Genomic DNA, 13,863 nt, shown 5'->3' on the forward strand with positions numbered 1-13,863 from the left:
ATAATCTGATAGGCAAAGTTGCCTGATAGCTAGGTTCTGGTGAGATGACATTGTTATTCATCTCTGAAAGTTTTTAAAGAGGATCACGACATCACAGGGTGATGTCTTGACTTGTGTGTGAATTGGATTTAAGTAAGGCAGAGTTGTGCAGAGTCGTCAGACTTTGAGATGAGTTATTTACTGTAATAAACAATCACCTTTTTTCTTTTTAGAGTTATGAAATCTTCATGAATTACACTCTTCTGTTTATTTTATTTTTAAAAAGAACCTCACCAAATTCTTTTTTTTCCTTTTCTTTTCTTTTTTCTTTTTTTTTTTTTTTTGGTGAGGCAATTGGGGTTAAGTGCCTTGCCCAGGGTTACACAGATAGAAATTCTTTTCATTTTCTAAAGATGTTGTGAAAATTGATAATAGGTCACAACAGTATTGAATTTTAGAGCTGGAGAGGGATTTAAAGATTCAACCTCCTCATTTTTGAGATGAAGAAACTGAAGCCTAGAAAGACTGTCACATAGCGTATTAGTGGCAGAAGCAAGACTATGGTGTGCTATCTCTAGAATAAAGATCAACATGTCTGAGTATTATGAGAATAAAAAACCCAACTATGTATATATTCTGTAAATCAAAGAATAAATCTTCAAATTAAACATAGAAACTTAAAAACACTGCAAACAAAAACGTGTGTCTGTTTCCATCTACAACATGCTTTCATTCATCCTACCTTTCAGCCAGTCACACTGAATGTTTTTCTAGCACTGCCTATTGTTATTGCTCTTTCCCACATACCCGGCAAAGTAGCTGTATACGGGGAAAAACATGAAGTTGTTAATCTCTAATGAATTTACATTTTCTGTATTCTGATACTAAATCATGTCATTTTAAACTAAAAGTCATTTTGGATTACATAAGTGTAGCCAAAATACTTACTAAAAGATTACAATGTTGAAGATACCAAAATTCTATACCAGCCTAATATACTTTTAATTGTCTTTGGTGTAAATTTTTTCTCAATTAAGTGATGCTACACAAAGGATTTTGAAAAGGCCATCATGTTGAAGTAGCATTGGACTTTGTGAAATCATGTCATCTCAAGAGTTGAAAGGAACCTCAGAGACCATCAAATCCTACCAATATCTGAACAAGTATCCTCTCTATGGCATACCATACAAGTTGTTGTCTAGCCTTTGACTGAAGACTTCTGGAAATGAGAAGCTACTGTCTGTCAAGGTAGCTCGTTTCACCTTTGGATAGCTTTCATTGCCGGAGAGTTCTTTCTTACATCAACCCCCAATTTGCTCTTTTACAACCACCTGCTTGCTTTTAGTTCTGCCCTCTGGGGCCAAGAAGAACAAGTTTAAACTCTCTTCCTTAGTCAGCTATTAAAATACTTGAAGACAGTTTCACGTTCCACCCCTCTCCCCCCAAGTCCTTTCTTTTCTAGGCTAAACATCTCCAGTTCCTTCATATGATTTTCTTATGGTATGATCTCAAGGTCTTTCACCATTATGGTGACCCTTCCCTGAATACTCTCAAACTTTAATTTACTTCTCATGGTATGGGCCTATGGTCTGACTAGGGAAGAGGGAGCAGTACTAAGTAAGGATGCATTAGCAGGAAAGGAGATAACAGTGTATGTGGTTCCAATAAATATTTATGGTAACTGGTAAATTCCTATGATTATTTTCTTTTCTCAAAAAAATAAAAACCACATCAAAGCTTGAAACATTTTGCTTGGGTATAACAGATATTTCCCAGTAAATACTCAAAACTCCCTACAAAGTAAATCTCTCAAAAAATAATTGGTGAAAACTCTGAGTGTGATTACATGTCACTTTCCATGTGTAATTGATCAATTCCTCTAAAGGCTATGTCCTTTAACTGTTAAAGTATGATCCCAGCACTGACTATTGTTACTTGTTTTGCTGTCTCAGTGCTATAGGTCTAAGGATTAGTGAAAGTGCTCAAATGAGGTTACAGATAATCACATGAGTCACTGGCGTTGCTACAAGAATCCTCAGTTACAATCTGTGTTCATGTTCTTTAAATCAGCTAAGGCAGCTCTGTTACTCATAGGTAGCTCATACTTTTATAAGTCAGATAAGTGTTAGAGACATGATAGAGAGCCCCACTCTAGGGAAAACTGCCTATGGGACAACATAAACACGTTACTAATTTCCTGATGTATGGTTGGAAACCCTTATTATATTATGTTAAAGAACCACCACTACATTCTGCAAATTGATATAATAACCGTTGTGCATCTTTCCTGAAACAAATGTCACTGCATTTCATGGAAAAGGTAAAGTTTAATGGAAGTGAATGGCCCTCTCTAAATAGTGAAATAGTGGCCTCGTTTTTTCCCTTGTTTTATTTTTATAGATTGTGATAAAAACTAAAAAGCTGAGTTTAAAAAGATGTCTTGCTTCTCTTTGGTAAAGCTATTTTATTAGTTACATTTTTACTCTGAAGGGTTTATAGTTTGTAGTTTTAAACAATAAATTTCATGGTCGTTTAAAATGACCTGTTGGAAGAACATCCCTAAACGAAGTTAACTCAGACTCTGGAGCTTTGAGCAGAGCCATTATCATGTAGATATATTTTATGTTGGGCATAAAATGCTTTTGGTTCATTAGCTACTCTTCTTCCCCCTTTAAAATCTTAAAAGTGATTTCAAATGACTATATTTCTCTAACTTCCTACTGTGGAAAGATTCAAGCCTGCATATACTTCAAGCAGTCACTTACGATAAAATTCTCATGTTGCATCACAAACTACTCATTCAGGAAAATACTTCCTTAAGTAAATACAGGTCAAAAACCCATTCAACTTGCTGCATTCCTGAGGTAGGTTCAGTCCCAGACAAAGTGTTAGGGTTCTAATCAGGGCTTATCTGGCCTGGCAGGTCAGTCTTGTAGTTCCAGGTCTCCCAAGGCCAGAGGACCTCATACAGGTCAAAAGAATTTTGCACCTCAGCCCACATGGTTTAGGTTATAAATATTGTATCTAGAACTTAGAACTGAAGTCTTCTGAAATCCTAAGATTCACAAAAATATTATTTAGCTCATTAGTTTGAAGCAGGGGGCCTATGTAACATTTTTTTTTTGGTAACATCTTTGATGAGTCAGTCTGCACTACTCAGCTTTTATTCTTACTCTTCTCCTTTATAAAGGCCATGCCAGTAGCACCAGTTATCTACCAAGCTGGTAGAAAAAGGGTGTTCCCTAGTTGGTGACAGGAGCCTGTGCCATATAACAGCACTGATGCTCCTTCTCCCCAAAGACCCTGATAACCCTCCTTAAAGCCAAAGTCAAGGTCTCAGAAGTGTAGAAACCCTATGCATGCAGAGAGTAGCATGGTTTGATAATCAGAGCACAAGGATAAGAATGAGGAGATCTAGATTTCAGCCATCATCTGTAACTTTGGTTAAGTTGGTGCATTAATCACTTAAATCTTCTGCCATACCTACTTCACAGAGTGGCTGCTAAGAGAAGATTAGGTAAGAAATAATATTTTCTATTACAGTATAAACCATCTTTTCTTTCTGGGCTTAGTGCCCACTATTCTCTTTCATGTATCCAATGTTTCAGCGATCCCTGGTTTTTTTTTTACCTCCAGATCGCTTCTCATACAAATCCCTTAACCTAGAGAGGGTCCCCTTCCAGTAACTCTGTCAAAATATCATCCATTCTTTAAAGTTCAACTCAAATAGCACATCATTAATGAAGTCTCTGCTGTCTCCCCCCAATCAGTAACATCTGCTCCTCCTCCTTGGGACCACTAGTACACTGACATCTTTTAGAGTACATCTAATCCGTCTCATGGTATAGGCACAGAATGTGTGTCCTTGTCACCCCTTGACAGATAGGACTGTTTTACTTATCTTGGGAAGCACCTACCACTGTGGAAAGACCACATGAAGTATTCTGCTGCTCTGGAGACCGTGGCATTATGGGAATTGGTTAGAGTTGATCAGTGGAGACAGTCCAGCTCTAGGTAGAGACGCAGCAAATTCTATCCTGAGGAACCAAGGAACAGCTTATATTTTGGTGATAAGCCAACTAAAAAGTAGTGAATACTAACTTGATTTCTGTAGACTAAGGGCCTCCTTCCTCTTACCTTGAGGCCAGGTGGCCTGGCAAAATGGGCTTGGGGTTTTGGTCTTGGTTTTTTTTTTTCATTTCTAGGGGCAGAGAATGGAGTCCCAGATACAAGCCATGGAGACTTTGGAGCCTAGGATTCCAGGTCAGATATTGTAGCCTGCCCAGAAGGGAACTCCTGAGAAGCCGGGATCCTAGGAAGCTAGTCCAGAGGGGCTTTGGACTAGGAACTTGGTGGGACTAATGCTAGGTAGGAACTGAGTTGGGCTGTAAGCCTAATTCCCCTCTATTGCCCAGAGACTGACACAGCAGTGTAGTGGGATTATGCTTTGGGGAAGGGTAAAAGGGATATGGGGAGAGGAATGATCATATCTTTGTTGTGGCTGAACTATGAAGTGAGTGGCTGTCCCCCAAGCCTGGAATTCACTTCCTCTTCTTCTGTGCCACCTGGCTCCCTTCTGCAAGAACCCTTTCCCAATCCCCCTTAATGGTAGTGCTTTCCTCTGTTGATCACCTGTAAATATCTTGCCTGTACATAGTTGTTCATATACTGTTAGAGGGCTAGATATATAGAGATCAGTGTATAGACATCCCATATGTCTACATTAGAATATATTCTTCTGCAGGGAATCTACCTGAACTAGGTTAACCCTTTAGCACCAATTCTGAGATACTAGATTTTGTGTTTTATTTTCATATATTAGTTAGCTGGATAGAAATTCTTAAAAATCACACCATTCTTAAAGGGCCACAAGGTTATTGGGAGAAAAGAGCTTTATAAACTACAAAGTGGTCCTTAAATGTGAGCTGCTATTGTTGCTTTCTAGTATAGTTGTTGACAATCAATGGAAAAGATTCAATAACTAATTAGGAGATGTTGACAAACTCAGAAATACCATTTTCACACTATCCTTGTCCAGAATAACCACGGAATCCCTTGGAACGGTGTTTCGGACCCTCCCCCCCAATTCATTCATTTCATAGCCTCCTTGTCAGCATACTCACATGGCGTAAGGGGATAATGACAGGAATTGCTCCTGCCATCTTTATCGTGGGATTGTGGCAATCAAAGTAAGGCTCAATGACGATCACCTGAAAAGGGCAGCACTCTGGGACGGTCCCTGCAGGCATTGTTGATCTCCTCCTGCCTGCCTTCTCCCAAAGAACACAAGGAACACATCCCTTCCAGATCTTGTCCTCCTTGTGTCCTTTTCCTTCCAGGCCCAGGTGAGGTGCTGACTCCTCCATGAAGTTGTTCGCTTATCCTCTTTTCCAATCATTCTTCACATCGGCACAAAACAAAGTAAGCTCTTTGAGCATAGTGACTATTTCACTTACGTCCTGTGCCAGTCCAATTGAGCAAGAATTTATTAGTCATTGAGTACCAACCTTGCACATACCACTGTGCTAGAGACCAAAGAGGAAACATCCCCTGCATTCCCAGAGCTTACGTTCTGAAGAGGAAGGATTCGGGTTGGGGGTGCGGGTGGAGAGGTCACTGTAGCATGTAGTCTGTTTGGCTGCAGTATAGCAGAGGTGTCCAGTTCACAGCAGGCCAAACATGCAATGCAGATAATGTTAATTTGTGGTTTTCTAAATCAGTTGGTCCATATATGTTTGAGTTTGACACCACTGATGTAGAGCACATGGAGGAAGAGACATAGAAAGAAAAATGAGTATCAGTAGCAAGGACGGGTAAGTCAGGGAGACACACTCAGATGTCTGCCTACAAATGCACAAAATATGGAAGTAGAGATCCTAATACGAATGCTATCATAAGAATCATAGACTTGGTAGAATGGGATTCATGACTGGAACGGGACTATGAAAGAGTGAACATGACTTCTAGGGAGAAAACTAGATGATGGGGCAGTGGAGAAGCATTACAGATGTAACCTGTGGGCTAGGACCCTTCTGCTTCTCTGCAATCCCTCCCCCCTCCCCAATTCCCATCCTGGAATTCTAAACTCACAAAGGCCAGATCTTAATCCTGGAGCCTTGCACATGATAGTCACTTAAACATGCACTGGGTTACAGATACTAGGTCAATGGGTATCTGTTTCATCATCACCACATTATTTACACTTGTGCTTTACTGCTTTCCCAAACTTTCTAATTTTACTCAAATGTCCATAATGGGTGGCAGATCAATGAGATCATTGATCAGAGTCCTCAGATCTTTCAAAGTTGTTTTTCTTTACAATGTTGTTGCTATCATTTAAACTGTTCTCTTGGTTTTGCTCACTTTGCTCTTCATCAGTTCATACAAGTCTTCCCAGGTTTATTTAAAACAACGTCTTTCACCATTTTTTATGCCACATTAAAATTTTGTTACTTTCAAAGACCATAATTCCCCAGTTGATGGACAATCCTTAGTTCCCAGTTCTTTGACACTACAAAGGAAGCTGTTATAAACCCAACTTCATTGTAAACTCCCTGAAGGCAGTGACTTACTTGTGTTATCATTCATTCATTCAATCAATCAGCAAGGACCAAGTTATGTACCTGTTTTGTGTAATTTCTGGGGTTTACTGTAGTAGAATACAAGAATAAGGGAGATTTTTATGAATTTTCTCTCCATTTAAATAAACTTTAAAATATGCCAAAGCAGGACAGAAGGTAGTAATTAACTTGATAATTATGCTACATTAACAGATTTAATATAACAAACACCTCAGTAAACTTACTTCCTCTTCTTCATTAACTAATCCTTGTATGGCATTAAAAAGAGATCCATATCTTCCCACTGTCACTGTTGTTTCATGATTTGGGTCAACCAGTCTGTTATAAATCTTTTCACACAGAGAAGATAAAGCTTCCACCAGTGCTGGATGACCCTGTACAAACCAAAGAAAAGAAATCTTAAATTTTATTTTATGATTAAACTCTAAAAGATGAGCATTTTGTTCCTTTCAGTTTAAATGCTTGAACTTCTGCCAAGATGACTCATATTTTAAAGAATATTATAAAACCATTAAAATGTGTAACTAAAAATACTATATCTCTGTGTACCTATGTCCAGTTCCTAAAGTGGTAGCTATTTTATCATTAGGCGGTAGATATTTTGTCATTAAAACTGTATAAGCCTGGAAAGGCATTCTACAACAAGAATGTGAGTCATTCTACAATTGATAAATAATAAAACTATATAAAAAGTTTTTTTGATGAAGAAATCAAAACTATATAGTCATATGAAAAAATGCTCTAAATCATTATTGATTAGAGAAGTACAAATTAAAACAACTTTGAGATATCATTTCATACCTATTAGACTGGCTAAAATAATAGAAGGGGAAAATGACAAATGTCGGAGGGGAAAAACTGGGATACTAATACACTGTTGGTGGAACTGCGAACTGATCCAACCATTTTGGAGAGCAACCTGGAATTAGCCCAAAGAGTTATGAAACTGTGTATACCTTTTGGCCCAGCAATACCACTATTAGGTCTGTTTCCCAAGGTGATCAGGGAAAAAGGAAAAGAACCTATATATTCTAAAATATTTATAGCAATTTTCTTTGTGGTGGCAAAGAATTGGAAATTGAGGGGATGCCCACCGATTGAGGAATGGTTAAACAAGTTATGGTATATGATTGTGATGGAATACTATTGTGCCATAAGAAATGATGAGCTGGTTTATTTTAGAAAAACATGGAGAGACTTGCATGAAATAGTGAAGAGTGAAATGATAGAACCAAGAGAATATACAATGTATACAAAACAGCAATATTATTATACAATGTATACAATAATAATAATAACAGCAGTATTATTTGAAGAACAACTGTGAATGGCTAAGTTATTTTGAGTATTATAAATTCTCAAATCAACTACAGAGGACCTATGAAGGAAGATGCTATTTATCTCCAGAGAAAGAATTAATAAATAGAAGTATGCACAGTACTTATTTTATAACTTTTTAAAAAAAAGTAAATTGTGAAATGGAGATTCATAGTTTCATACTGAATCCTCTTTTTGTGTTATGCTGTGTCCAATGAAATGCTTTCCCCCCTTTTTGTATTTAAGTTCAAAGTGAATTTCAAAAAAGAATAAAAAGAAAGTCAACTTTTATCAAGCTGCTATTACCAGAGGTTATTATTCTTAAGCCAATCTTTACCTTAAAAGGGAAATAGTTTTCCCACTTCACCAATGTGATATTATACATATCAGTTTACTATCTGGCTATGAGATATTTAGAGCAATGATCATTATCCTTCTTTTATGGATAAAACTGAGTATCTGAGAGGTTAAATAACTCCTCTATTATCACCCTGCAAGTACATGCCTGGGAGGCAGCTAGGTGGCTCAGTGGATAGAGTGCTGGGCCTGGAGTCAGGAAGACCTGAATAAAAAATGGCATCAGATATTTACTAGTTGTGTGACCCTGGGCAAGCCATTTAACCTCTGTTTGCCTATCCACTGGAGAAGGAAATGGCAAACCACTCCAGTATCTTTGCCAAGAAAACCCCATGGAGAGGGTTGGTGGGATGTGGTCCATGGGGTCATGAAGACTCAGACACAGCTGAAAGACTAAACAACAACAGAATGTGCCTGAGGTGCAGTTGGAACCTGGGTCTCCTAACTCTAAGTCAAGCACTCTGGCTGGACACTGTACACTCACATTAAAGTAGACATTAGGTTTGGAAGGCTCTTGCCTGATAGCAATACGGGTGGCATAAGGATTATTACTCCTGCCTCAGAGACAAAGAAACCAAGGCTTGTAAGGATGGTTAAAAGCAGAGCCTGAGCCTGGGCCCATGTGATCTTAATCCCAGGCCAAATATTCTTTCCATTAGACCATCTCCGCTACATCTAAGCTGTCTGTCACTAAAGAAAAATGGACAATAGTGGCTGACACCTGCAACCCTTCCAACAAGCTATCACTATGATGAAAGAGAAAAAAATAATAAACAATTGAAGAACTATAAAAGCTCTAGCTTTTGACAATAAAGTTAAGAAGTATCTGGATATATGATAAATTTTCTGATTTCATGGTGCATCAAATCCAGTGCCCCACATACTTTGCAGAATATCTTACTACAACATGGACATTTTATAAAGGGGACATTTGTGTTCCTTGTTCCTAGACCCTAACATTACAATGAAATTCTTTTATTTACATATACTTCCTACTGTATGATCATCCAACATGTGAGCTTGCTTAAAATGTTTTTATATACTTACAAAACCCTGTATATACTGATTCATTTTATCGGTTGCTGCTACCTTTGCTAATTCTTCTTTAACATACATGGGAGGGGATATATCTGGTTGGCCTTGGGTAAGATTCACAACCACGGAGTCTGCAGATAGATTAGAAAATTCAACCCCAAGATGGAAAATAAAGAAAGTGTTAATGTTAATCAAAATTATTAAATTTAGTCAATGTTTCATGTTCTGAGTATTAAACTGAAAAACAAATTTTAGCCGACTGTCATAATTCAAAAGGACAGGAAAAGGAAAAAGAAGGAAGGAGAAGGGAGAGAAGGGGAAAAAGAGAGAGAAAAGGAAGAGAAAGATGGGAGGAGAAAATTTATTTTCTCACAAAGTATCCAGCTTTACTGAGCTTTACTAATTCTACCTTCTTCTGACCAATTTTTCTTATAGCTATCCATAACTAGCTCAATTGGTTATAGCATACACTCATAAAAGCAAAGTTATGGGCAAGATACCCCCATAAGTGGATTGTGCCACTGACTAAGAGTCTTACAAATCTCTAACTCTGGTTGCAAAAAAAGCTGCTGTCTAATAAGTGTGGCTAAATATACACAAATGTATTACAACTGGAAAAAACAACTCAAAGTATATGCTGATGATGGGTCAGCAGTGCCATCTTTGTATAAGAAGATCAACATATTATCTGGCTAAGAGAGCACAAGTTTATGCCTGTAATCGAAACACTTTAGAGTTCATTCACAGATAAAAATATCCTGAAGAATTAAAAAAAGACAACAAAATGAAGGGGTGCTTCTTGAATTCTGTTGGAGTCCACTTAATGTCCTTTAACTCATCAGATAAATATGACCTTCTTAGTGTAACAAATATAAACATTTTAACTCATATTAGCCAGTGGATTTTTTAAAAATTTATTAATGCTATGGAAGTTGACACAAGCTGAAGTCAGATTTCTTATGCAATATATTTTTAGACTTTCTGAAGTGTTTCTTTCTATTCTCTTCATATTTTATAAGTTAGAAGATAATATTGGTTTTACCTACAGAACACACACACACACACACACACACACACACACACACACGCACGCACACACCCCTAACAAACTCCAAATAAGATAAAAGACTTGAAAAAGATAGCAAGTAAATGGTAACATTTTGTAGATGGTTAGATACTCACCACACGTGACTATCAAGTCCTGCAATTTGTCTTGCAGTTTTGAACTTCTTGGACATTTTCTAAAAGATGCAGACACACGCACACAATGGGGCTCTTTCATAATAAAAGAAATCACAACATTTTCTCTTTCTGACAGGCATTTATCAGATAACCATCAGATGATTAGCAGGTACAAATTCTGGTAACTAAACCAAACTTTTTTTAATCTAGCTCAGGGTAGGAAACCTGCAATTTGGATTTAGTCAAAAGGCCTTAAGGATTTAGAAGGCCACATGTGGCCTTAAGGCTGAAGGTTCTCCACCTCTGACCTGGTTCTATATGCACTATAACCTGCCATGCCCTTATAACCTACTCCAGGGCTCTCTAGAGGTCTCTGGAGGGGCTTTTTAGCTTTTAATCCTTAAAGGGTCTGTTTGCTGGGTCCCTGGAATCCTACTTTAAATATATATATATATATATATATATATATATATTGTAGCATTTCAATGAAAATATTTGTACATGGTTATTTTTAAAATACTTTATGAAAACTTGTTGATGGACACTTAGTATGTCATTTATTGATACAAAATGAAGCAGAAAATGGACACAATTTTAAAAAATCATTTTTCTGAAATATCTGGATAGCGAATTCAAGCACTATTTGTGTTTGCTTCCATTATTTCAATAGTTGCTTCAATTATTTGATTTCCTTTTAATACCAATATAGCTTCTGAATGGAATGAATCATCCCCATAGGGAAGCAGGGCTTTACACAGACAAGGCTGCCAGGTGAGGAGGCAGCCAGAGCTTTGCCCTTGAAGTCAAGGGTACTTAAGCTCCTACTGCTATGTGGCCTTGGGGAAGTCATAGCCTCTCTTAGTTTTTCTCATTTGTAAAATGAGGATAATAATACCACTTACCTCACAGGGTTTTGTGAGGATCAACTGAGATAATATTCATAAATTTTGTAATCCTTAAAGCATTGCATATGTCAGTTACATAAGTGAATTTTCTAGATAACTAAAGATTATCCCCTTTTAAGTATTGAGCCTTTCATTTTGGTTATTTTAGATGAAGCTCTCTACCATATGATAGATTTTCCAGCCTTAGTAAATAGAGTATGCCAAATATAAATTAACCCTTTCTTCATGACTCAGTGTCCCTGTTATAAACATCAAGTGCTATATTATGCTGTAAAATATGGATGATGGAGCTGTTTGAGCAGGATTGTGTTGAAGACAGAGATGACTTAAATATTCAATGTGAGCATTTAAACTTCAGAAACTAGAGAACGGGGCTCCATTTACTGCTTTGTTGATTGTCTAAACTTTAGAAAATGTTAATAATGCAGAGTAAATTTTGGAAGGCAAGTGCATACTTTTTTCTTACCCCTACAAAGCCCACTGTCATTGTCAAGTATTTACCAGCACATTCCTGTGTGTAAGGCCTTTCTTTGTGTCCTCAGCACTTAGCACACTCCCTGGCACATAGAAGGTACATGATAAATGCTTCTTGATAGTTTGTCCTAATTGGATTGCTTCCTTTTCCACAATTCTGTAGGCCTCCAATGACAATAAACATTAATTAAACATCTTAAAATGCGGTTATGCTGAATTCTGTGACCTGGGGTAAGTCATCAATTTCCCCATGTGTAAAATGAGGTTTTTGACTATCTGAGCTCTCAGTTTCCTTTTAGCTCTGAATCTCTTATCCTAAACATCATAGGTGGAGCTAAATCTCAGAATACTTTGCACAATACTTGAATTGTTTCTTTCTGGCTGCTTGCAGTATTTTCTCCTTGACCTGGGAACTCTGGAATTTGGCTATGATATTGCTAAGAGTTTTCCTTTGGGTTTCTCTTTCAGGAGGTGATCGGTGGATTCTTTCAATATCTATTTTTCACTCTGGTTCTAAAATGTCAGGGCAGTTTTCCTTGATAATTTCTTGAAAGATGATATCCAGGCTCATTTTTTGATCATGGCTTTCAGATAGTCCAATAATTTTTAAATTATCTCTCCTGGATCTATTTCCCAGGTCAGTTCTTTTTCCACTGAGATATTTCACATTATTTTCTATTTTTTCTTTCTTTTGGTTTTGTTTTACAGTGTCTTGATTTCTCATAAAGTCACTAGCTTCCAATTGCTGCATTCTAATTTTTAAGGAAGTATTTTCTTCAGTAAGCTTTTGGACTTCCTTTTCGATTTGGCCAATTTTGTTTTTTAAGGCATTTTTCTCCTCATTGGCTTTTTGGACATCTTTTGCCATTTGGTTAGGCTATTTAAAAAAAAATATTTATTTTTTATTTTTTGAAAAACATAAATTTATTTATCTTTAGTTTTCAATATTCACTTCCACAAGTTTTTGAGTTCCAAATTTTTCACCCCTCCCCCCACCCCAAGATGGCATGCATTCTGAATATCCCTTCCCTGGTCTGCCTTCTCTTCTATCTCTCCCCCTCCCTTCTCTTATCCCTTCCCTTCTATTTTCCTGTAGAGCAGGATAGACTTCTGTACCCCATTTCCTGTGTTTCTTATTTCCCAGTTGCATGTGAAAACATTTTTTTTAAAACATGTGTTTTTAAAACTTTGAGTTCCAAATTTTCTCCCTTCCTCCCTCCCCACCCACCCTCATTGAAAAGGCAAGCAACTCAATATAGGTTGTACATGTGCAGTTATGCAAAACACTTCCTTAGTAGACATGTTGTGAAAAACTAACTCTATTTCCCTTAATCCTATCCTGCCCTCCCATTTATTCTATTCTTTCTTTTGACCCTGTCCCTCCTCAGAAGTATTTGCTTCTGATTACCCTCTTTCCCAATCTGCCCTCCTCTCTATCACCCCCCTGCTCTCTTGTCCCCTTCTCCCCCTATTTTCCTGTAGGGTAAGACAGATTTCCATACCCAATTGAATGTGTATGTTATTCTCTCCTTAAGCCAAATCCTATGAGAATAAGATTTCCTCATTCCCTCTCACCTTCCCCTGTTTCCCCTCCACTGTGAGAGACTTTTCTTTTCTGTTTTTTTTGTGAGATAATTTACCCCATTCTACCTCTCCCTTTCTTCTCTGAGTATCATCCTCTCTCATCCCTTAATTTTATTCTCCAGATATGACCCCTTAATCTTCAACTCACCCTGTGCCCTCTATCTATCTATATATACATACATACAATTTTTTTCCTTCAACTACCCTAATACTGACAAAGTCTCATGAGTTACAAATATCATCTTTCCATGCAGGAATGTAAACAGTTCAATCTTAATAAGTCTCTTATGATTTCTCTTTCCTGTTTACCTCTTCATGTTCCACTGGAGTCCTGTATTTGAAAGTCAAATTTTCTGTTTAGCTCTGGTCTTTTCATCAGGAATGCTTGAAAGTCCTCTATTTCACTGAATGACCATTTTTTCCCTGAAGGATTATACTCAGTTTTGCTG

General features: G+C 37.3%; 1 protein-coding gene across 1 annotated transcript in view; it reads right to left on the reverse strand.

Moving 5' to 3' along the window:
- The window catches only part of KYAT3 (kynurenine aminotransferase 3), a 40,702-nt gene extending 27,978 nt beyond the window's left edge, over window positions 1-12,724 (reverse strand). Inside the window, 5 exon segments of the mRNA XM_078155799.1 lie at window positions 722-832; window positions 5,079-5,189; window positions 6,785-6,934; window positions 9,282-9,427; window positions 10,453-12,724. Of these exon segments, the coding sequence (XP_078011925.1) occupies window positions 722-832; window positions 5,079-5,189; window positions 6,785-6,934; window positions 9,282-9,427; window positions 10,453-10,507 (573 nt within the window). The 5' untranslated portion in view covers window positions 10,508-12,724.
- Between the last annotated feature and the right edge of the window lie 1,139 nt (window positions 12,725-13,863).

Source organism: Phascolarctos cinereus, unplaced genomic scaffold (genome assembly GCF_003287225.1).
Source record: "Phascolarctos cinereus isolate Bilbo 61053 unplaced genomic scaffold, phaCin_HiC Scaffold_5;HRSCAF=322, whole genome shotgun sequence".
Taxonomy (NCBI): Eukaryota; Metazoa; Chordata; class Mammalia; order Diprotodontia; family Phascolarctidae; genus Phascolarctos; species Phascolarctos cinereus.